Genomic DNA, 25,343 nt, shown 5'->3' on the forward strand with positions numbered 1-25,343 from the left:
CATGTTTGTCCCCATGTGTGTGTGGCATTGCTGTCTTTATTGGCATTTGACCTCCTGCAGAGTAGCAGAAGGTCCTTTTAACGTGGAAGTTTGGTGTTTGGGAGGGCCTGCAAAGAGCCTTACTGGGGCAGTAACACTGGTCCCCAGCTGTTGTTGGCAACTGCATCATGGCTCCTTTCATAAATGCAGGCAAGCCTCTTTTCTGATCCACTCCTCAGCTGTTCCTGAAGCTCCCTGCTGTGAATATTAAAAATCATCTTGTCATACCCACCCTAAGTTTATTCCCAGTCAGACTGTAATGCTAATTTATTAATCCATTTGGCCTTTAATGAACCAACGTTTTCCAAACCAGTGTTTATCCCACAAATGTGTTTCTCTAGAATAGTCATGTTTTCACAGCCTCTAGCTCAAGCTCTTCTAGTGTTCTCAAATAGTCTGCACTTGTCCTGGGCTACTCTAATTGCTCTTCTCTTTACTGTTTGAATTTATTATGGTTTCCTGGGAAAGGCCAGACAATTTGTATTGAAGTTCTTTTTATTTGTTACTCCATTTTTTAAAAAAATGTGTCAGCTAAAGAAATAAAAAATAATTGAAACCATAGTTCTTGTGTCTCTTTCAGGAGTGTTATCTGTGAGGATTTTTTCTCTCTCCTTTTAAGGAATCATGTAAATGTTTTTGTGCTGCTGTCATAGAGAAGGAATGTTGAAGCTCCATCAGCACTGTCTGGAGCTGAGGAACTTCACAGCTGGGGATCCATTCAGGCAGTGTTATCTCTCTTGGCCTATCCTCTGGTCTCCATGCAGGCAAAGTCTGTGCAACAGAATTCCACTTTCCTCATGCTTTACATCCAGTGGTAAGCTTGGCTTACTTAGGTTAACTGGGTTTTCCAGTATTGTATTTTGATCCAAATATCTGGGCTTGAAGTCTTTGTAGGAAAGTGAACGTGCAGATTTTGGAAGGGGTTCAAATTTGGGCCTTCCTGAAAGCTGCCGCCTCTGCAATGCTTCTTTTTGCAACATGTCAGTGATTTTCAGAAGGTTGTTTATTGTTGGGCTTGAATCAAGATAAGGAACTTTCTGGTAGCATGTCTGAGACAGAGTGTCCTGCTTTTGGCTCACATCCTATTTCTGGTCTGTGTTTTCTGTCACTTTGCACTGCTGACCTGGGCTGGCTGCTCTTTTTATTTCACTCAGCGCTGTGCCTTAGTAGCTGGTGACAACAGTGGGAATGCTGAGTACAGGTGAGGGCATCTGAAGGAGTACTGTTTTTGCAGAATTGATTCATGAGGATGTTCACCTTGAAGTAAGCATGCAATGCACCCTTCAGGAGATCTCACTTGTGACAGACCAGCAGAAATGTTTCTGTATGAAGTAGCAGGATTTATACTGCCATCTATGTCTCTGCTTATTTTAGCAGATCATTGACCCTGACTGCCCTGAAAAGGCACAGAGGTCACTCAGTTAAGAGAAACAGCCCAGACCTTCACTACTGCCCCATCATATAGGGAGCTCAGAGTCACTCTTTATGCTTTGGAGAACTAAATATTCTGTTCCACTCCTGTGCATAAGATATAAATGGGTATAGATGTCTTGTGCTTTTTTCTTTCTTCTATAAGCGTGTGTCTTCTCAAATGAGTGGTCGTATAAACGGTGACTTGAATCAGTGTGGTTTTAACTTCCTTTAGGAACAGTTGCAGGTGGTTTTTAGGATGCTCACTTGCATGTGACTTTTTGGCTTTCTCAACCACAGTTTGATCCACTGCTGACATACTGTTAACCTTTATGAACCTTTTGCATTGTTGAGGCTTTAGATGCTGGTGCAGAGCCAAAGGACCTGTTCAAACATTTGTAAAGTACATTTGAGTCCCATAGCCAAAGAATTAACTTCAGCAGTTACTGTGCTGAACAATCTCAGTGTTTGATATTCAACATATGTATGCTTTAAGTGGATGAGTGTTGTTCAGGTAAATCGGCATGGCCCAGGATAGGCCTCTGCCAATCACACTTTGGAAGCCAGAGGGCAATAAAACTGCTCAGTTTTGAATTATGTAAGGTGCTAGTCTGGATTTTAATTTCCAGAGACAAACTGTTGAAAGTGTGCTTTGAAGTGTTCATTATCATAAAGCAAACAAATCTTTTTTTCTTTATTACACTGAAAAAAAAAAAAGTTAGACAGGTTTTCCATTTCAGATACACAGATTCAATTATCAGAAATTTGTAAATATATCAGGAAATGTAAAATGTAAATCAGAAGGGATTTCCTTACTTGGATTTGTTTTAATCCAATAGAAGAAAAGCAGGACAATTTGGGGGCTTCTTATCCAGGGCCATTTGGGACTATAACTAAGAAATTGACAGCATCTTATTTAGTTGCCCTGCTTTATGTAAGTCCATGCAGTTTGAATCTGGAAGCGTGTTCTGGTTTAGTCACCCTAGGACTATAAGTGCTATAAAGCCAGCAGAGCAGGAATGTGTTCCTTCTCTTTTACCTGCAGAATTGCTTAGTCAGTTACAATTGCTTAGAGTTGCAATCAGTCAGAGCTGTGTATATAAAGCCATCACAAGTAATGATGCATTAGGAAAACACAACTCTCAACTTGATTTGCTCTGCTTATATACCACATTATGCTCTGCTTGCATGAGTAGCATTTAAGGCAGATAATATCTTTTCACTTTTATGCAGGTCACAGAGAATATAAAAAGTGTTGAAGACAACAAACACAGAGTTTTTCAATATCGTTTTATACTTCCTTAAAAGTAAATCTTGGCATTAAAATAGAATCTGCTAATGCTACTGATGTACCCTGGAGGAAGAAAGGCTAATCACTCATGCAAATGGAGGAGTATAAATCATAGAAACTCTGTCAAACTTAAACCGGTGTGGTTAGTAAGGAAGCAGTAGTTCTGCAATGGTAATAAGTCACTTATCAAACACATAGTGCAATAAGGACAGTAAATTGGTGAGTTCAGTCAGACTGTCCTGATTGTCCCCATTCACATGACAGCTGCTAACTCATTTTATGGACACTGTTACACATACTGCCCAAGGCTAAAGGTCTTTTGAATTTCTGTTATGTGTTGGTGCCGACTTAAAATGGTAAGATAAAAAGTAAGCAGATAATCACAGTAACTTCCGCTTCTGCAAACCCCAAAGAAGCCATTAATCCATTCTGTCAACCAGCTGTGTCAGGACTGATTTAGTATTCTGAACTTTTGCCTCTGCTTTAGAGTGAGCTTTGCCCTGTGCTTAAGTATTGTCAAAGAGAAGGCTTAATTCTGCCAGCTGATTCTGATAATACTCTTGCCAGTATTACTTGTGGTGGAAGCATGAGATTCTTAGTAAATCCGGTATTTATTAGTTCTGTGTCTTCACCTAGTTCTCCAGTCAATCTGCAAACTGCTTTTATGTAAGGCAATATATTGGAACTCTTCCTAAACAGAGACATGTTTTATTGTCACACATTTTTATGGGTTAGGAAAATCAGTTAGGAAATAGGTTAGGAAAATCCACAATTCCCCTGAAAAACCTCAGATAATTTACAGTTTATGTGTCCTTTGTTACTAAATGACAAAAAAAATTATGTCTTTGAGAAATTTAGGAGCTAACAATTTGTGGTCTCACATTGCTATCCCAACTAAATTAATTTAATAAAAATTGCTTACCTGTGAAGACCTGGCTGTATGTTGTGATCTCCAGAACCCTTTCAATGTTTTGTAGCATATTGGTTATTCTTGGAGAAAAGTTATATTTGAGCTCTTTAAAATGGGGTTGGGGGCCACTATCTTTGGTGGATTTGGATAATATATTTGACCATTTTCTTCTACAAACTTGGAAAGCTGAAGGATAAGAAGAAACAGCTAAGGTATAAAACAAATATGTGTGCTGTATGGGGAAGACTATTTTAAAGACTTGAGATAACATGTGGTCACCCTCCTCTCCCTCAGTTATATGTTCAGCAAATGCTAATAAAATTAAAATCTGGTGGGAAAATATATTTGCTGCAGTATTAGTAATCAAGTGGAAGTTTCAACAGGTATGTAATTATGCTGAACTCAGGTCAAATAACTTGGAATCAAGTTCTCATGATAGTCACATACAGTAGATAGGCAAAGCTATGTAAGCCCTTTTTTTGTAGAAGTCACAATTATAAACTGCCTTAAAATAAACTGCCTCTTATTGTTTCCAATGCCACATCTGTGAACACTGTATCTGCATTGATCAGAATGACAGATGGATCTGCATTTTTAGCTGTAGATGAATGCTCACTATGAAGACAGCTGTGATGGTGGGAGAGGTGCTTTCTGTGAGCTTCTGCTAATGTCTCTTTTGCCTTTGGAAACTGGTCTGATGGATGTGCAAACAGAACTCATCTTCGCTCTTTTGGTACAAAATCAGCAGGATTAGACCAGATCAGCTATTTTATCAGCATCAATTAACCCAGTTATATGTGATGAAGTCTTAGTGGAAGTACTCTACGTGGTCATCTGCACCACTAGATCTGGAAATCTGATTGTCCCAGGCAAAGAGGTGGTGACAAAGCAGCTGAGAGCTCGATTTTTTCCAGAAAAAAGTTGCCTTTGCAGAAAGCCATCTTCCCATTGGCAATTGCAGGAGCTCTGGGTTGATTCACACACCAGCAGTGAATGTTCTTATTTCATTTTCTGTGCACAACTTTTACAAACAGGAACAGCAGACTCTAAAGCTTAATGAATTGTGAAGCTCATTCTGAACTCTTAATGTCAGGAATAACTAAGTTTTTCTAAATGTCTTTTAAAAATGAAACTGCAGTGGAATTAGTTTCCAACCCTGCTTCTGTCACCACTTTTTATCTCTCTAGTCTTTCGGCCTCTTGTTTCCTTATTTACCTCACAATGATGCTGCCAGCATTAATTACGTAATAGATAATATGAGTTTTGTAAAGGAGAGATGTGGAAAAGACACAAAGCTTTTAAGCACAACCTTCTCTTGGTAAAAGTCACTGGTCTCTAGTCTGGGTTATCAGTATTTAACCAGGGATTTCTCCTTCAGCCATGAGAGCTGGAGTGTCCCAGTCTCTGAGAAAGTCAAAACATATGGAGGGAACAGCAAGTGAAATTAAAGTATTTCCTAAGTGCCCATGGTAACTGTCCCCTTAGCTGATAATTCTGAACCTGTTAAACGTTGCTGGAAATAGATTTGATGATCCTCCTGTTGTGCAAAAATAAGCTTTGTAAGTCCACCTCCACACGTGATTAGTGATCAGTGAAAACTGACTCAAAATTACTACTCCTGGCATTACATATTCTGTGGAAGGATTTTGGTTTTGAATGGACAAATACTTCACTAAAATCACTCATGTACCTAATTATATAAATATACAGCATTGTACCGATACCTGGGAATGGCAGCTAATTAATGCAAATTGACCTCCCACTTAACATTATCAGCTTTTACTTTCCTGAAAAGCTTCTTATCCACGACAGCATGTGCTTTTTCTGTTTCAAACAGTTGCTGTCAAACCTTTCCTGACAAGCACTGCCATGGCACACAGAGGGGCTGGCTTTTTCCTGTCCCAGATTCCCCCTAACCCTGTGTAGTCGGTAGCTGCCAAGCGCTCCTCATCAGTTCACGCAGGTGATCTTTGAAGTCTTCTGAAACAAAATACCTGTCAGTTAAGAACAATAATTTCATGTCCTTTTCCTCCAATATTTTATGTAAAATGCTCACAGGGTAAAAATGATACTGGGGTTAAAAACAAATACCTTGTGATGGCTTACATAGTGTTCTGCAAATAGTGAATTCTAGCATTTCATTTCAGACTTTATAAGGGGTAGGAAGAATTGTTTTTTCTCTCTGAATCTTGTTCTACTATTTGTGTAGTGATAAAATGTTTTAAATCTTTCAGCTCTTATTTCACAGACATTTCTGTTGACCCCAATGCAGGTGGCTCAAAAAATGCTACTTTTGGGTCCCACTGATGATTTTTTTTTTCCATTTTTCTTTCTCTGTTTTGAACTGTGGAGAATTAGTTGTCTGGCAGAAGATATCAGACACGCTAGGTGATCCATCATGTTTTTGTGGGGAATGGCAGCTGTGCTAATATCTCTCTTGGCTTCTGAGGCTACAAGGGGGCCACAAATTGTTTTTATTCTCAGTGCTGAGACATCCTCCATTAGACTGCAACTATCAGCGCATAAAGCTTTATTTTAAGCCAAGGTGCTTACCTTGACCACTGATGTAGTCAGATTCTGTTAAACTTCAGCAGAAAAGAGCCATGGCTGCCATAGTGTTTTTAAGTAGGTTTCAAGAATAAAGGGTAAACCAGCGGAGTTCTCTCTTACCTCTGGTCTTCCTCAGTACAACCATGTCAAAAGTCTTGCTAGAGATACTGAGATGGAAAGTTGATGACTGCTTGAATTGATTCCAGTGTCTCAACCCTCAGGTGATCTGAAGTTTGGGAACATGGTGTACCTAGAAATGTGTGTAGGATAGGGGACAGAGGAGGAAAATGGCAGGCACAATGGTCTTGGGTTGGTTTAAGTTGTCAGGAAGAAGGACACAAAGAAAGAAAATTTCCTTATTTCACATTTCACTGAGCTTTAGATTAGATATAACACTTTGCAAGAACGGGGAGAAATGTGAGAATCAAAAAGGTGATATCTTAGGTTTTTAATCCCCTTTTGCTTCCACCCTGCAAAGAATTCCCAATGATGCTGCCCTTGCAGCTTTTTTACATGATCAATCATACTAATTCTCATTTACTTTTATGTGGCTTAAGGGAATTTAAGATTCTTGCACAGCTCCAATTAATAGTAACTGAGTTTGTGCTTGTGTAATCAAAATTTGTCTCTAAGATGACATTTATTTCTGTGAGGAAGGAGGATAAAGCTTAACTGGAGATTTTATGGGATACTGAGAACTGGGATTTCATGGAGTGCCCATGTTCCTGTGGCTGTTCTTTTCAGCTATAAATTTTTAATGATAGAGTAATTTAGGACTTAATAAAATCAGGAGAATCATGAAATCTGAGGAAAACTAAAGCAGTGGTTTATTCCAGTAAGAAAGACTAGCCTGTTAAATGAATCCCTGTTTGGATTCATTTAACTTTAGCAGCCCTGCATACAGCAGCTTGCTAGGAGCAAACACCTTCCCTCAGTTGCTGTGTAAAGAAAAGTCACAGTCTTGCATGGGAGCCAGATTAATTTAGTTCCTGGAGCTGTGTGTCATGACATAACGAGTTCCTACCAAGCTGGACTTTTCTAAGGCTTCTCTCTCATAAATCTGCTTTATAAGAGAGAAGTTGTGCTTTATAGTTGCTCTCAAACACTTTAATTCACAGTAGGTAAAGAGGCCATGAACAACACAGCTAAGAAAACCCAATTAGCCCATAGGCAAGTCAGCAAGATCAGTATTTGTTAGGAGAGTGTGTGTGTTAAGTAAACATTGCTAATCCTCTAAACCTAATCATGCTTGCTTTGCTCAATAGAGAGATTTTTTTGCCTCATAGTGTTGCTGCTGCTTATTGCCAAGGAACCTGCACTGTGCTATTATGTTGTGAGAGGAACAACTTGCCCTTTTATTTCATTAAGGAAAGGTAAGATACAGGTGAAATGTACCTAGGCAAAGTTTCTGGTGGTTTGGGAAGCCTGTATTAGGGAAGAAATGTAATAGCTTAGCTGAAGTGACCCACTCTCATTTGCATCTCCCAACTTTATCTGAATCAATGCAGTCAGTATACGTTAGGGACAAATCAATGTGTAAGCAGTGCAGGCAGTGTTCTTACTGATACCAGTCATTACATGGGGAATGTTTTGTGTTGCCAGGTGCCAAAGACTGAAAAGACATCAGGAACATGTGATGTGTGGAATGTCTTTTTAAAACAGAGCGAAGAAAAAAAATCTGTCTCCTTAGACTTTTGTGTAATAAGCTCTATATTAGTTAACAATGGTATGTACTATTAGTATAAAAAATAAACTTTAAAAAATTGCTTTTATCAGTAATGCAAAACAAAAACCATACCCTGTTTATACTTGCAGAGAAATTACCTCCTCATACCATGCTAATACATTATTTATATTTTACCTTGGAGACTTATTTATTTCAAGGCAAGCAAAATAAAACACTAACTTTAAAGGGCAAGAATTTAATCACTAGCCTAGCTAAGAGTCTCTTGGCAATTTTACCAAGTCAGAAAAATATCTAAGGTTGAAAAAGCAATTATTTGCTTAATGGTTCTTTTTGGTATAATAAAAAATAAAACAAATGCTTGAAGTAAGTATTACTGGGCTAATCTAAGTAGTTCACCTAGAGCTCTAAAATTTTGTGTATTTCATAAGAAAGGCTTATCTACCAGGCCTTGCTTCAAAGGGTCTTTATTGTAAAATGATAGGAGATGTTTTCAGATGAGAGCCCTTTTTTAAGCTTTATTATTTGTACATTGTCACACAATGTTTCTTGTTTCTTCAAAAGCTGTATACCAAAACCTGCATATTGCTAAAACCTCTTGTTTTCCTCAGTGAGAAGAGGGATGTCCCAGATTAATTTCCAAGCAGGAGATGATGGTAACTTCAGGGCTCCTCCCCTTGCTCAGCTTGAGGACATAGAACTATTGGGATGTTATAGGCCCTGCAGGGATTCCATAATTTCAGCCTTAGCAGATCCTGTGGGAGCTCTCTTCCTCCCCTGGCTGGGGTTTGTTCAGTAGCCTGGTTAATGACATAGCTGTGACATGGGAGCTGTACCCAAGCTCTCCCCAAGTCATCTGTGACTCAAGGTGCAACTGGGCCACTCCATCATTGAATTGATGTCTATAAAGATTGGTGTTGCAGAGATACAAAGAGGAAATAAGTCCCTTCACAAAAAGGAGTTTAAATACAGTCATGTGCTTATTTCTTTCCATACTAATATGGGTGTTTTAAAGATAAGCTTCAACTGCCAGATCAATTTTATTCACACATTCTGATATGAGATACAGAAATCATGCACTTGATTGTGAAATCTGTGCTGTGATGCTATGGGACTCACTGCAATCAACATGAGGTGTGATATCTCACAAATTGCTGTGCCAGCATAACTCATGCCTCAGCTGAGCTGAACAAAAGATCTACTTTTAATGTGTGATACTTCAAAGATAACAGGACTTAAAGTGTTGAATTCTGGCAACCATTTGTATATTGTTGCATTTGTAACGAACTGGGACTCTGATTCAAAGTTCACATTTGTCTTAATAATGGGAAACCTTCATAGAAATGCCATACTTGCAGACCAGCAATCTTTGAATGTTTATTCCATAGATAATTCTGGTTGATTTTCTGTTATTTCTACTGTCAGAACTGGTGTATATCTACCACTTCTGTAGATATGTAGAATACTTCTTAGTATTTCTATTCAATTCATGTTCTGTTACAGCTGTCTTATTGTAACAGAATGTGAATTGAAAAGAAATACTAAGAAGTATTTTCAATTTCTGTTGTGTTACAGTGTGACTTGCTACATTTTTCACTGCAGTAATTGCAAATATTTCTGATACACATACACATAAATAAGGACAGTCAATCTGCTTTGAGCTCTGGCATGGCAGAACTACTTAACAACCATTGTATATCACTTTTCTTTTTAACATCTAAACTTAAGACAGCAATAAAATAAGGATGAACATGCATTTTCATGACTGCCATGATTTAGAGAAGGTTTCTGAGCTCAGGTTGTAACAGCAAGCAAAGTTTTGCATTTTTGAGGGTAGATGGCTGTTAAGAATATTTGTTATATTTTTAAAACTCATACTGTTTAATCAAGCCTGAAGCCACCCAGAATGGAAGGCAGAAGAGAAAGAAGAAAGGTAGAGTTTTTTCTGGAAAGGAAGTAAGATATTAGCAGTTTTTAAAATTTGGCACTGTTTTCAGTGGAGTTCTATTAGACTTTTGCTGGAGTCTGTCATTATCACACAAGAAACAGTTGCTTGGTATTATATCATCTGCCCCTTTATGATCGAACCATAGAGCATATGGAGTTTGTCTACTGAAAAGAAGTCAAGGCTCGTGGTGGAGGGATTTATGGTCCCAGTTTGGTAAGGCCCAGAACAAATCCAGGGAGTTGTACAGATGAACACCATCCCATTTCCCTAGCAACGAGTGCACTATGGGCACTCCTCAAGCACTTTTTGATAAAATAGGCATAAATTAGGTTTCACATGAGAGAGTATTCTTATGGACACTCAAGCTTCTGTGCAGTAGTTCTGCAGCTTCCCTCATGATGGCAGAGCATTTAGTGGAGACATGCACTTGTTCAGTAATAGTAATAAGAGGCACACTGGAACCTGTGTGACCTTCATGAGGGACTCCCACTTAGTACTACTTTCCTACTTTCTGACACATGCTAAGGGCCTCTAAAGATCTGTTTCTTTTCTCATGTGTGGTTTTGGCCTGAAAGGGATGCAGCGTGGGGAGCCTCATGACCTTCACCTTCTTTTCTAGATCAGGCCAGAGAACATTTTACTTCTCTTTCCTGTTACTTTCCCGTGTATTCTGTAACTTATTAGGAGAATCAGATGTACCACTCTTGCCAATTTTAACAGAAAGGAAATTACAACTGGAGAATAAATTGTTTCAAATGTGTAAATTTACTTTCTCTGCAGCCTTTTATTCTTGCAAAGGGAGGCAATCACTTATCTTGCCTAACCTTAAATCCTGATTGGTCAGGAATCTGCAGGTCTGGGAACCACCATGGGTCAAGGAGCTGGGAGACAGCCAGAGGAATGTAAATGTGGCATGATAAACAGCAAAACCATATTAAAACCCACAAGGCAGAAAAACCCCAAAAACAAACAACAACAACAACAACAAAGAAAAAAAAAAAAAAGAAAAAACCAAAAACCTAACAAAACAATTTTCATTCATTTTATGCTGTCACTAAACCTGCTGGAAATCTTATTGGTGTGGTTTGTCCATGGAAGGACAGCTGCCAATACTCTAGCCTGATGTGTGTGTGTATAACTAAGGCTCTTGGCAGTGGCTGAAAGGTGGTTTTTTTTCAACACCTTTCCTAATTTTTGTGGTCTTGTTTGATGTGAACCTGAGGACCCATTACACCTATAGAAGTGAGGAGGCAACTACTTTTTTCTGGTACATTTGACTGGGAGGACATATGTATGTGACCCACTGCCAGTGCACTCAGCAAAGCACATCTGCAGCAGTCAGTGATTGATTCCAGTGTGCAAAACTGCACAAGGATAGATAGTGTTCATCCTTAAGGCAAAGGCATTGTTGGTCCATGAAAGTGGAAAGAGTTATTGCAAATGCCTTGTAATTAATTTCCCACAAAAGACAGTAATGGCTCAAAGGAGCCCTCACAGGCTATAAGGTAAATAAACTTAGTGTTAATAGCTCCCAGGTAGGTCTGCTTAGCACCACTCAGAGTGTATTTTTCAGGATAGGTTCCATGTGGCTGTCACCATTTAATAGTTCCTGATGGCAGGAAGAATATTTGCTCTGAAAGACCTTGGACTACGAACATGGAAGACTTTTTGTGTGTGTGTTTCACTTTTTGTTTAAAAGGATACATTCTTTCCTTCAATTTAAAGGCCTTTTAAAGACCAAGAAAATAGAACATTATAGGGAAAGAAAATGCTTAAATTAGGACAAATTAAAATGTTTTTTGAGACCCAACATATTTCAGGTTAAGATGTGAGTGCATAAAAATGCATAAAGCATTTTAGTGATCTGTTGATCAAACATTCAGAGTCCAAGGTTATGTACTTTTCAGTGTGTACGGGGGACAGAATTTGACCTACTCCTGTAAAATCTCCTTCCTCCTTATATAGCTGATACAAGGGCACAGAGTCACAGCAGTCCCTGGTTGCTTCCTGTTAAGGAAGAAAATTCCTAGCAAGGTGCTGTGATCTCTTCCTCAGCCTGTGTACCTGTATGACCCATTCTGGTGAGCAACTGTCATGAGGAATGAACCTCACAGCCCTGTAAAGTTAAATTCTGTGAAATTTAACTTTATATAAAGTTAAAATAAAGTTAACTACCTTAATCTAAAATCCCGGTAGTTTGATCAAGTGTTTTGCTGGTGCCATCAAGTGGCAAAATGTTGGATTGCAAAACTCCCACAGCACCCAAATTGACTCAAATACCTCTTGAACAGCACCAATGAGGAAAACAATCCCTGACAAGCCTCCTCTAAAAATACATATGTATAAATACGTATGAGAAAAATGGACTGAAATACATTTGATGTCATGATTACTTCAGTTACTTCAGTTTGATCTGGATTCTAGCAAGTAGAAAGGCTAATATTTTTGAGCATTACTAGTTGATAAATATAGGCAACCTACAAAGCAAATTCAGAGATCCGTGTTGAAGAGCTACTTGACCTGAAGTGGCACAATGCTGTACTCTGAATTTCTGTGTTTTCTGTCCTTTGTTACTAGCTAATCCCTTTTTACAGAACATGGTCCTTTGATTTCATATCATAGCTGCACTTTATATCATCAGAGTAGAATGAATATTCAATTTGCTGGTGTATTCTCTAACTTCACAATCTGGTTTAACTGAAAATTTAAACTTAAAGTTCATCATTCATACACACATCACTTTTTTTTTTGTCAGCTGAGTGACATCATAGTATTGTTCAGTAGGAAGGCCTCTGTACAGAGTAAACACATAAATTTATAAAGCTTATGCTCTATTTCCTTATAAAAATCCAAATAAATTGGTATGGTTTTGTCTTGATTTCTCAGGGGACTGCCAATATCAAAATTCATAGATGTTGCCAGTGTGGAAATTATCCTGTGTTTCAAAATCTACATCATGCAGGGCTGGATTTTGAGAAGTGCTGAGCACCCATGCCTGACTTTAAAGTTCCTGATAATGCTGAGCATTTCCCCCTGTGAAAGCCTGGCTCTTACAGTTCCTTACCACACACACCTAACTCTCAACAGGAACTATGGGAATGCCACAAATAGGTACAGGCTCCAACTTTCTACCCTAAAATGAATTATTTCTACACTCTGGGGATCACTTTCAGCTCCTTCTGCCAAGGGGCTCACAGAGTCCAGCCAAACTGCATGGTGCTTTTCACTGACAAGAATCTGAAAACAGCTCCACACCAAAAAACAAAACCAACAACAGAGAGCACATGATAGTGTGAAAATGATGGAAATGTAGGTGGAAACATCAGCCAAAATCAGTAAGATTTTCCTGGTATTAAAAGAAGCCTTACATTTTAATTAATTCTCACTATGGCTACTTCCTGAAGTTATATTTACAAATTCTATTATAAACATAAGTATATTTAGGCTTCTTATACTTTCCCCACTAAATTTGTGCCAGTACTATCAGAAGCACAAACACTAAAATACTTCATTTGAATCCTACCCACTTCAGCTTTTTACTCTGTAATTATTTGCACTAGACTAAGCTTTTAATTAATATCTAGCCTGGTACATTTGGAGATCAGTGAAACTGATGCTATTGGTGTTACTGTGGCTCTGTTGCTTGCCAGTTTTCTGTGTTTTACAGAAACTTAGTATGGAGTAAAGGCTACTCTCCTTTGCCCCAGAGTATCACCTTCAGGATTGTGAGTATCTGTGTATGCTTTGAACAACTCTCCTGAAGTTACATTTTGCTGTGGGAGTTGTCCAGAGCAAACAGCAAGTGGATGTCATTAACATAGGTTTATGAAGTAGCTTGCTAACCTCTTTCCCCTTTCTGACTCCTACATTGGTTTTCTGAGATGGGACATATAGTTGCTATGGCTTATCTACTTTCTCATGAGATACTATGCCTGAGCTGGCCAAAATCTCTTCTGGCTTGCAATGTGAATATAGGAATATAGAGAAATAGAGTACATGCAACTTAGGCAATTTCCACCTTGTGGAATAGGAAAGGTCTGTTTCTGGACCTCTTCTCCATAATGGGATTCACTTGGATTGGTTAGGGGCTCTACAGTAGTGTGCCTGCACAACAAATAATCCAAGGGATTGCATATTCAGAAAAGAAAACACAATGAAAATCCTTGTTTCAAGCTCATTAGGCATTCTTGCACCTGTCCTATCACTGTGGCATCACAGCACCTTGACATGATTCTGGGATGGAAGTCCCATCAGCTTCATTTAACAAATGCAAGTGCTGGACTCTCCCCTGGGTTGGGGTAACCCTGGATATATGTACAGATTGGGTGATGAGAGGCTGGAGAGCAGCCCTGGGGAATGAGATCTGGTGTTTGGGTTGATGGCAATCTGAAGATGAGTCAACAGTGTGCCCTGGCAGCCAAAAGGGCCAGCTGTACCCTGGGGTGCATCCAGCAGAGTGCAGTGAGCCAAGGGAGCGAAGTGATTGGGATGTGACTGTCCTGCTCTGCTTTGCATTGGTGCAGCCTCACCTCGAGCACTTTGTGCTGGTTTGGGTGCCTTAGTGGAAGAAGCACATCAAACTGTTAGAGTGTGTCCAGAGGAGGGCACCAAGATGATGAAAGGTCTCAAGGGCAAGATGTACAAGAAGCAGCTGAGGTGGTTTGTTCAGCTGGGAGAAGAGGAGGCTGAGGGGTGACCTCCACAAAGTCTATACCTTCCTCAAGGGAGGCAGAGGTGCTGATCTCCTCTCTCTGGTGACCAGAAATTATAGATATGAGAGAATGGCATGAAGGTCCATCAGGAAAAGTTCAGGATGGATATTTGGAAAAGGTTCTCCACAGTGTGGGTGACCAGTCACTGGAACAGACACCCAGGGGAGTGATCATGACACCAAGTCTGTCAGAGTTCAAGGAGCATCTGGACAGTGCTGTTGGTAATGGTTTAGTGTTAGGTAGTCAGGGAGTTGGACTTGGTGATCCATATGTGTCCATTCCCAATTGAGATATTCTGTGATCATTTCATGTAAAGGTTAGCTCGTGATAACAAAGAGGAGAACAAAGACAGGAAGGCAAGTTTCCAGTCTTTGAGTCATGTTTTAACTCTTTGACATTCTAGTCTGCATCTTCCATTCCTGTTGTCCAGAAAAGGCTGCAGGACTGAAGGCTGTCCTTGGACTTTTCTGAGTCAGCCTTAAGCGCATGCTCTGCTTTCAAAGCTTTCCTGTAAGTCAGTAATGGTGATCTGACTCCTACATGAGTGTCTGAAAACACAGATTTGGCATCATCATTTGCCTATCTTTCAGTTATCCAGTCTTTTTTTTGTTTTTGTTTTTTTTTTTTTAAGTTATGCTGTCATGAAGAAAAATAAGTCTTGGAACTGGTTTCACTGCCTCACTGGAGGCACCAACCTCAGTATATTTTAAAGAAAAAATTGGCTGTGGTTAGAGTCTATGAAAAGGAGCCCTAATTCCAAAAGCATTCCCCAACAACTGTTGTTCTTAGACATAGCTCTTCTTTTACAACAGCTTTCTGAAAAAGCTGAGCACTGACTTTTCATGTTTATGCCTATGGTATTTGGGGATGCTGTAAACTAGGCCAAAAGTGAAATCTCTAAGTTCACGAAGGGTGTTTGGGACAAGAGCCAACAGTAAATAGTTATCAAATGATGGGCAAAAAATAAATGTGGAAATTTGGAACTTCAAGTGTTTCAGCAAAATATTGCCTAGAGATTTGTGAGTACCAATATATTTCCATTATTAATATTTAGGACATTGTAAAAAAAATAAAAGCCCAAAGTGCCCATGCAGATATTTGTATATCTCAATCTAAATTGCTGTCCAGCCATTTTGCTGTCTGGTGCTTCTCTTGGTGAAAGCACTTCACTTAAACATTTTGACTGTGAGAACTATATGTCTAGCCTGCATTGGCTGAGGGTCTTCTCCAGTACCATAAAGAGTACATCCATTAACAAATGTATATGGAGATCCTTTTCCCTTGCTCACTTGTCTTCTGGCGGTACACGTAGAGCAAGTCCTCTGTGCTTCCTTTCTGCTCCTTGTAGCTTCTGCTTGTAGCAATGAAGGAATTTCCTGAACTCTTTATATCTGAAAGGAAAAAAAACCCAAAAACCAAAATGTCTTTTGATAGCAGCAACAGTTATGGTTACCTGAAGTCTTTTAAGCAATGACTACTTGGCTCTATTTTCATGACTGTGACTTACTCAGCTTATTCTGGCTAATGCTATTGGGATGAACTGTCACTAGGAGAAGTTAGTGCAACAGCAATTGGCAATTGTTTAATGAAGGTTGGGTCAAGTCAAGGATGTTTTGGTCAGTGAGAGGAAGAAAGAAGGTGATAGATGTGTGCAGCATGTGCATCTTGCAGTGTTATTGAGTATCAGCTGCCAGCACATACATACCTGCACTCTCAGTAGCATATGGACAGCAAATATATGCAGTAGCACAGATGGAAGCTTTAGCATCTAATTTCCACTGATTTCAGAATTTGTTATTTATGCCTTTGAAAACTTCCATCTCTAGAGAGGGACGAGAAATGTTATAGCTGTAGTTCATACTGAAGGAATGCTGTGTTAGGCATTCACATGGATGTGCTAGAGGCTGAGGATACTCTGTACATTTCCATACATTGGTGTCATTTGAAATCAAGCAGTTTGATGTGTATGATGAACCAAAATAAGAATCTGATGTGTCATAGAGTATCAGAAAATGTTTCTGTTTCTGAAGGAACTCAAGCATTCACTTACAAGTTCTATCTAAAATTTTCCCCCAGTCTGAAGGTAGTCAGGCAGATGCCAAGTCACCTCTGTGGCTGTGATGTTTGTATTCATTAAGCCACCTCTCACTGGAAACATTAATAAGCCATTCTTGTTGGCTGCTCTCTGTAGGCTACCAAGCTGCAGAGCAACCAGTTTACCTTAGACATAAAAGAGAAGCATTGCATACGAAAGTCTGATCATCTAGTCAGTTCAAACAGGACTGTGTTAAACATAAAATATTTACAAGTCTCCTTCTCCCAAAGAAACATTTATAGCCCATGTTGATCCAGTGACATTTGAGATCTCAATGACACATTAAAAAATGTCTCAGCCCAGAGATTATCAAAAAAGGGCTAAGGTGAGCATCTTTTTAAAGTGTCTATCATGAACAATCCTTAAGCGTCTCAGCACTATAGACAATGATTTCATAGACACTATTAGGATTTCTAACTTCCACAATAGTAGATTTATTGTGAATTCTGACAGACAACTTCTAGATTTCTGGCTCTTTTCTTCTGAGAAAAAACCCACAATACCAAAAATATAATGTTCTGGGATCGGAACATCAGTTTGCTGGTGCCTTCTTTATTATTAAAGTTGCATTTTTCCCTTCAGGTTTGTTTTATATGTCATGTGGATCTCAAAACAGAGTATAAGAGTACAGTGTCTTAAATTATGAGCTTGTGAAGGCCTCCAGTAACTGTTTTGATCAGTGCATGAAGCCAACACATCTGAGGGTGTGTGCTGCCAACAGCTTCCAGCAGGTCTTGGAAGGAGAGTTCTTATTCATACTGGCATTTTAATCCAGAACTCCACTTTTGATATGAATCTCCCAATGGTCTCTGTTTTGCAGTACCTTGGTCTTGGAGTACATGAACTGGGTTCCTCACAGATGTAATTATCTCAAAACTGTGTCCCAGAAATATACCAGGAGGGCACCACAGCCACAAATGGATCCTTAATCCAAAGTAAAGAGCATCTGAAATGTATTTTTTGTGCACCTCAGATCCTCAGCACCCACTGTTTCACTCTACACATCTTCTCCTGTAGTCCACAATACATGCCAAGTGACATAGTCACTGAGCAACATACAGATTTGGAATTAATTGAATTTTTTTTGGAGCGGGATGGTCTGAATTTATTTTTATTAACTGTTTCCCAATAAACCTATAAATAACTATACACATAATCTTAGGATATCAATGCTGAATCTGACTATTTGATGATAGGGTAAAATACATAGGATACCTTCTTTGTATATATATACAACCTAGCATTATTCAAATATATGTACATGCTTCTGGTTATACAGGGGCATAGCCTAGCTATGCAAATATTGGTGACAAATGCCCCAGTCCAAGAAAATAATGTAATAAAATTAATGGATGAATTATTTTTAAAAGCTGAGAACAATTGTCCTATTTGTTTATTTATTTATTTATTTATTTATTTGTATTTATGTGACTAGGAAAAAAAATTTAACATTTTAAAAACATATGATATTGTAAAACATGCAGCCCTCTTCTTTTCAGGTGTACACTGGTGAGTTCATTTGGTGTGTTTACAGAGGCAGAAAAATGTAGCTTAAAACCTGTGTTACAGCACAGATTTTCATGGTTACAGAGGAAAGAATGTTACAACCTTGCTATGTGTATTTAATGTTTGTGTTTCAGAATTGGATCTAACATAGTTGTCATCTGAAAGGTGCCTTGCTGTTGCATTGCTTAATTTTTCCTTTTTCTGGGTATCCTGTGTAGCTAACATGATTCTTTCCTGGATATTCATTAAAATTTAAATCAGGTCTATAATTCAGTAAACTTCCAAGCCTATTAATAGTTAAAAGAGTGCAGATGGAAATTCATCAAATTCCTGCAATTCCAGGAATAGCACAAAAACTTGCCTCAGGGCATATATGTAAGTGGGAGGCATCAAGACACAGTTTGACAGGCATGATAATTCAATAATATCAAAGTATTCTGACTGAAATTCAGATGTTGTTTAGGAGACATTACTAATAATGAAAGAATTTATCAATTGTAGCAAACCAGAAGGCTGCCAGAAAGATGGAAACTAGGACCTGATTTTGCTAGCAATAGAGATAAAATCTCATATATAAGAACATTGAAGGACTTGAGGCTTACTCTGGAATCCATTCTGTATGGAAAAAATACAAGTTTAGATTAAAAAAAATGTCATGAGTGCCAAGCAGCATGGAAGTTCAGCTTTCCATACCTTTAAAAATTGCAGGGATTCTGCCATATCCTTCCCCCCCAGCTATTAGTAAAATTGAGCCTGTAAAATACAGTCAAAACACATTGATTCCTGAAACTTCCTGATTACATACTGATGATTACAAAAGCTAAATGCAAGCTTCCTTTAATTTTAAATTTTATTTTAAAAGTTTATTTCAGTAATTTTAGGTCAAACTGTAATCTGGGAAAAGAAAGGTTTAAAACAAGAGTAGATACCATGATAAATGTTGGTGATTACTTGTGAAATATGCCCATTTTTTCCAAATTAGAAATAAATGCAATATTTGTGTTCATTTTATTCTTTATGAAAATTATTTCAGGAGATATTGAATGCTAAAGCCACAGTATAATTTATTTTAGCAGTCTTCTTTTCAGTTGTAATGAACATATTTCCTGGGGGACAGACAGACTATTGCACAAAGTAGAAGATTCTCTGTTTCATTAAAGCAAAAAGAAAAAAATTGTGTCTTGCCAGAAAAATATAACTACAAGAAAATGCTTTCAGTAACAGTAAATTGATATCAAATGCTTCTTATGGAATAATTTTCCTTTACAAGTTCTGTTTTTACCTGTCTTTTGAGACAGTTGGACAACCAAGGAATTTGAAATGGGGTTAGTACTACATGCAAATTGAATTTTCTTGATAGGACTTCAGGTTCCTCATTTTCTTGGTAGTGTTGGGGCAGGTTATGCAGGTTATCATGTTTAATATTTGAACTTTTAGGGGAAGATGCAGGATAAAATACCAAATACCAGAGAATTTGTTACTGTGTCTGGATACTAAGGAGAAAACAGATGAGTTCTGCCTAATTCTGGCAAGTGTCTACAGGGAACAGTGGTTGCTTTTACTACTGCTATTGGTTATTTGTACCAGGTTACAAAATAAAACAAACATAAAAACAAAATGACAAGAAGCAAATTAAAGAGGTGTGATGCTATTGCTTTGTGTTACTGATGAACAGAAGCTGGAAATAAGCTTTCAAGTAAGAGCAGAAAGTTTGGACTTGCACAGGAAAGGACTTAGCACAGAAAGTCTCACTTGGTGAATTCAGTTTCACTGTAAACTTCCAGTCCCACTCTGAAAAGGACATTAAACCCACGATACTTTTAATAGAAAATATTTTTTTCTTTAATTGCCATGGTTTTTGTCTCTGCATCTGGGCTTAGGGGAAATGCATCAGTCCTCCTTTCACTTGAACAAATTTGTATTTCAACACTGGTTGATCAGCTGTTTGTGAGGAGAGGAGCAGTACTAGGTCAGTATAAACCCCTGAGCTCTCCAGAACTTCATGCAGGCATTTATATCTAAACAAGTTGCCCCTGCTTTGGGCTACTCTCTTGTGCAAGACAAAAGCACCAGGACTTTTACTTTCTATCAAATGAAGCTTTGGTTCACAGTGACAAAGAGTCTTCTCAAAAAGCCACCATCAGCTTCTTAGATGAAGTAGACAAAGAAACACCACTGCTTCCTTTCCCATCCACCAAGAGCCAGCAGAGCACTCTCTTGTATCTGTGCCTGCTTCTTCTGGGACAGTCCTGGGGAAGCCCTCGGGAACCTGCTTGCTCCATGACAAGCACAGTGTGTAATAATGGCTAGATAAGTTTACAAAGGGAAGCACTGAATTCACTCTGCTTTCCACACTGTGACAAAACTCCTTTTGACTAAAAAAACAATGGCTCATCATGTGAAGAAGGCTGAGAGGCCTTTGTTTTACATCCTTACATTTTGAGGTGTACTTTTAAGACTTCTGTGTTGCTCTGCACATAATGATCTGCTGACTTTTGGTATGGACCTTACAATGGGAAGAAGAGTCTGAGAAGAGTCTCAAGGAGAAAGGAGCAATTTATATTCATCTGACTGGTACGTTTGCTATCCTGACTTTGACAAAGCTTTGACAAAAAGGATATTTTAAACAAATCCTCTTTTTCTCTGATATATGTTAGTAAAATGCAAAAGATTTTGCTTTGCCTTATTAAAATAGGGAACTAATTTGAAAATATTTGAAGTATGTTATTCTTCCAGGATGTCTGGGAGTTTCAGCCATATGTTTTTGAAGAAAATAAGTTGATATAGCATATTCAAGTGAAAAAACCTAAACTAATTTGGATAGGTCTGCTATGGTATCTATATGAATACTATGGGAATCTTACACTGATGAGTCAGATTCAAGTACAACTGGCTTGCAATGAGAAAAATGTTCTGAGTTGTTGATCCATAATCTGCAAGTGGGCAAGAAATAGAAATCAGACTTTCCTTCTAGCAGAACTGCTGTGGTTCTGCTAGAACTTGCAATGCAATGCTCTTCTGAATCCGCATCTGAGTCCACATTGTTATGACCCCAGTGGAATTTCCTTTCTATCCAGCTTTATTAGCTTGTCTCAGAAATTTCTTTTTGGCTGCCAGAATTACATATGGAGCCTTTGACTAGTAGATTTTTTTGCCCCTGCCTGTTGCACATTTAGGGAGATCCTATATTTCATGGGTTCTCTTTGCAACTCCATGACAGCAGCTGCCCACTGAGGCAGGGATCTATGCCATCAGTTTTACTTCATCAGTCTCCTAGCATTCAGCTATCATCCATAGCACCACATCATGACTGACTGCACTCAGCTTCAAATCCATGTTATACATACAGACTTAAACCTATCTGCAGTCTTACCCAGCACACCAGCACCAGGACCACTTATTCACAGTAATCCACCTTCCCTCATCAAATAGTCCTGAACATACATGTCCTATGCCCCTGCAGCTGCATTAGTCCAAAACCACCATTCAAATCCTAAAATTTGCCTTCAGCTCCAGAAAATTAGTTCCTTGCACAACATTTCCAGGTGGCTGGCTTGGTGACCTCAAGCTTGTAGTCATTGACACCACTGAGCAGGACCCAGACCAAGGGTCAAGACATCCCTAAGAACAGCGCTCTCTGGACACAGTCCAGTGCATGCAGAGGAGCCTGCACTGTCTGTCCAGCTCTGGTCCCTGGAAAACTGGCCCAATTCCTTGGCAGAAGAATCCAAGGGGATTTTAGCTCAGTGACCAAAGTCACAAGTCCTTTTTGATCCAGGGGAAATCACCCACAAAGGAAATCAGTAGTTTTCAGGATGATATCTCTCCAAAGCAGGAGCCACCATCATACATATTTCAGCCCCAGAGCTTTCAGAAATCCATGATCAAGAGAATGAATTATCTTACCGGGAGGCTTTGCTGAGGAAAAGCTCCCAGTGAGAGGAAGTAGGAAGATCTAGGAAAATTATACATTATTATTCTGAGAAATTATACCTAAGTAAAAATTGATTTCTAAATGTAACAATGTTCTGTATCTGCTTACAGAACCCTAAAGAAATATTATTCCAACATAGGAGACAGTATTAGGAGATCAGCCCCTCTCTTCCCAACCATTATTGTCTGTCTCTTTGGAAGAAAAGTGTTAATAGGAAATTGTGTAGGGCTGAACTCTGAAATAATCTTACCTTCTTGTTCAGTGCACTGCACCATGACTGTGCTTTGGTCTGTGTTCTGGTAGTATTTGACATCACAGCAAGAGGGTGTTGGGGAGCAGCACATAGGATGAGGTAGCTGGTGATGTCAGCAGGTGTTTAACTGTTGAATGGGGTGGAAGGATATTAGAGCACACCTGGGAGCTGGGATCCAAGACACACGTAGGTCATGTTTTACCTCTCCTGAATAAAGCAATAAATACAGCCACAAACCAAGACACTTGTGAAGTCATGTGGATGCTGGTTCAATTCTTGACAAATTGGCTGAGCCTAGTGGAATTCAAGTAATGCAGCAAGACTTCCATGAAATGCCAATTTTTATTCCTGTTCTTGGAGATACCAATATTGTTTGCTAAGATCTTATGTGGGATGTTCACACCATCCTTCAAAACAGTTGGAGGTGGCCACCACTGGTGGAGTTTGGATTCTGGTTAAGTTGGCTTGCTGGATGTTTTTGCCTTCCTGTGTTTGACAGACATGGTGATAGATTTTGATCTGTTTTACTTTCTTCTGCTGACCTTTTCTTTTCTCTCAGTATGATTTTTGTTTGGCTTGAATTGGCATAAAAATAAATGGATGCATTTGAAAAGAGTGTTTTTTCTGTTGTTTTTTTTTTCACCAGTGACAGCAAAACTAGTTGGAGGTCCTACTTTTCTTGGAAAAGCAGTGTGAAAAAAGCTGGGAGCATGTTTTTTGGCAGGTGATAATACATAAATACATTTTGGCAGGTGATAATACATAAATACATTTTCTGAATACTTATTAAATGCACTATTGTGTTATTAATAACCAGTTGAGCCAGTAATTGGTTTATTATGATTTTGAACCACCGATTTGTTTTTAATCTGGATGACTTGACCATCATATTAAAGTGAACTAAGCTTTAATGCTTGTGCCATGTGCAAGGGATACAGCTGTATCAGTGATTTCCAGAGTTCACAAGTTTAATATATTCTGAAAAAAAAATTATTTCAGTATGCCTTTTTCATGCTCCATCTTACTCTAGAGCTGAATGTTTGGAAAGGCTCAGCAGAATATTTTCCTTCATTTCATTAATTACTCAACTGTAGAAAAATGTCTGGTATTTCCTTCCAAAAATATACTATGGAAGAATTAGAGTTGTGGTTTTAGGATACAACGGGAATGAGCTACCTCAGCTGTTATTATAGAGGGTGTGCTGACTGGAAGAAAAAGGCTTAGGACATCAGTTCTACACTCTGAATCTTCACACAAAAAGGTCATCCCCCACAAGTAAATCTATCAGTACCTTAGTTGTGTGTCTTGCTGCCAGCTGTATCTCCACATTACTGAATTTCTTTGGGGAAAAACTAATTGGGAGGGTGAAGGTCCTTGGTACACCTCTGTATAGCTCCCTTACCAGGCTACAGTGGATGTCCTGTGCTGATAGAGCAATGGTGTCAGGGAAAGATGGATATCACAAAGTCACAGAATGCTTGAGGTGGGAGGAGACTTCAGATGGTCACCTGGTGCAACCCCTACCCAAGCAAGGCCACCTAAAGCAGGCTGCCTATGACCGTGTTTCCAAGGGGGTATCACACCATCTCTGGGCTCAGTCCCCCTCACAGGCTAAGTGCTTCCTTATGTTCAGATGGACCATCCTGTGTTTCAGTTGGTGCCCATCACCTCTGGTCTTCTCACTGGGCCCAAATGAAAAGTGCCTGGCTCCATCTTCTTTTGCAACCTCCCTTCAGGGTGTTTGTACACGTTGATGAGCTCCTCCCTGAGCCTTTTCTTCTCCAGGCTGCACAGTTCTTGCTCAGCCTTCCATCATATGAGAAATGTTCTAGACCCTTCATTAGCTTAGTGGCCTTTCATGGAACTTGCTCCAGTAGTTCCATCTCCTTTGTTCTGGGAAGTTCTGAACTGGACACAGTACTCCAGATGTGGTCCCACCAATGCTGAGAAGAGAGGAAGGACCACTTCCCTCAAACTGCTCTCCACTCCTCCTCGTGCAGTGCCAGATACCGTTTCCCTTCCTTCTAGTAAAGGCAGTTTGCTGGCCCTTGTCCAGCTTGGTGTCCACCAGCACCCCCAGTCCTTCCTGCAAAGCTGCTTTCCAGCTGATCAGCTGCAGCACATGCTGGCCCTCCTTGCAGCCCTCCTCCCTACATGCAAGACGTTCCATTTGCCTTTGTTGAACTGCATGAGTTGTTGAATTGCATGTCAGTCCATTTCTCCAGCCTGTTCAGATCCCTTTGGTTGGCATCATGACTCTCACAATTTTCTATCATCAGCTAACTTGCTGAGGATACAGCCTGCCCCATCACCCAGATAATCATGATAACATCGAGCAGGTCTGTCCCCAGTATTGATTCCTGGGGTACATTGCTCATTATTGGCTTCCAATTAGACTTTTTAACACCGATCATCACCCTCTGGGCCCAGCAATTCAGCCAGTTTTCATTCTCATTCAGGCCATAATTCATCATCTCTATGTGTGGGTCTTACGGGGAACAGTGTCAAAAGCATGACTTAAGTCAAGGTAGACAATGTCCTTTGTCCTCACCATGTCTGTCCTTTCATCATAGAATTCCATCAGGTTGATCAACCATTACTTTCCCTTGGTGAGTTCCTGCTCCTGGTCATCTTGTCCTTCACGTGCCTGGAACTGGTTTCCAGGATGAGTGGCTCTGTACCTTCCTAGGGCTGGAAATGAGTCTGACCAACCTGTAGTTCCGTGGCTCCTTCTTCCTGCCCTTTTCAAAGATATAAATGGCATTTGCTTTCTTCCAGTCCTCAGACATGTCTCCCAGTTGCTGTGATTGTTCAAGGTTTAAAGTGCCTCAAGATATCAGCCAGCTCTTTCAGCACTCATCCCAGTAGGGCCCATAAACTCATGAATGTGTGTTTTAAAGGCTTTTCAAAGACTCCTCAGTAAAACACTCTTGTGCTTTTGGTCCCATCTTGTGTCATGAAGAATATAGAGAATAAACTTAGCACAACCAGTTCTGCTTCTAAAATGCTGT

General features: G+C 39.3%; 1 protein-coding gene across 1 annotated transcript; it reads right to left on the minus strand.

Annotated features, from left to right (window-relative positions):
* Positions 1 to 624: 624 nt before the first annotated feature.
* On the minus strand, positions 625 to 25,121 carry C1H7orf31 (chromosome 1 C7orf31 homolog). The gene is given in 16 exon segments (XM_053971042.1): positions 625 to 806; positions 809 to 1,053; positions 1,263 to 1,361; positions 1,728 to 1,833; positions 3,663 to 3,758; positions 3,761 to 3,836; positions 4,477 to 4,616; positions 6,321 to 6,380; positions 6,383 to 6,504; positions 7,596 to 7,625; positions 12,548 to 12,579; positions 12,582 to 12,624; positions 14,151 to 14,389; positions 15,750 to 15,815; positions 15,818 to 15,935; positions 25,045 to 25,121. Coding segments are annotated over 16 exon segments (1,731 nt in total).
* Between the last annotated feature and the right edge of the window lie 222 nt (positions 25,122 to 25,343).

The sequence above is a fragment of the Vidua macroura genome, chromosome 1 (assembly GCF_024509145.1).
Source record: "Vidua macroura isolate BioBank_ID:100142 chromosome 1, ASM2450914v1, whole genome shotgun sequence".
Lineage (NCBI taxonomy): Eukaryota > Metazoa > Chordata > Aves > Passeriformes > Viduidae > Vidua > Vidua macroura.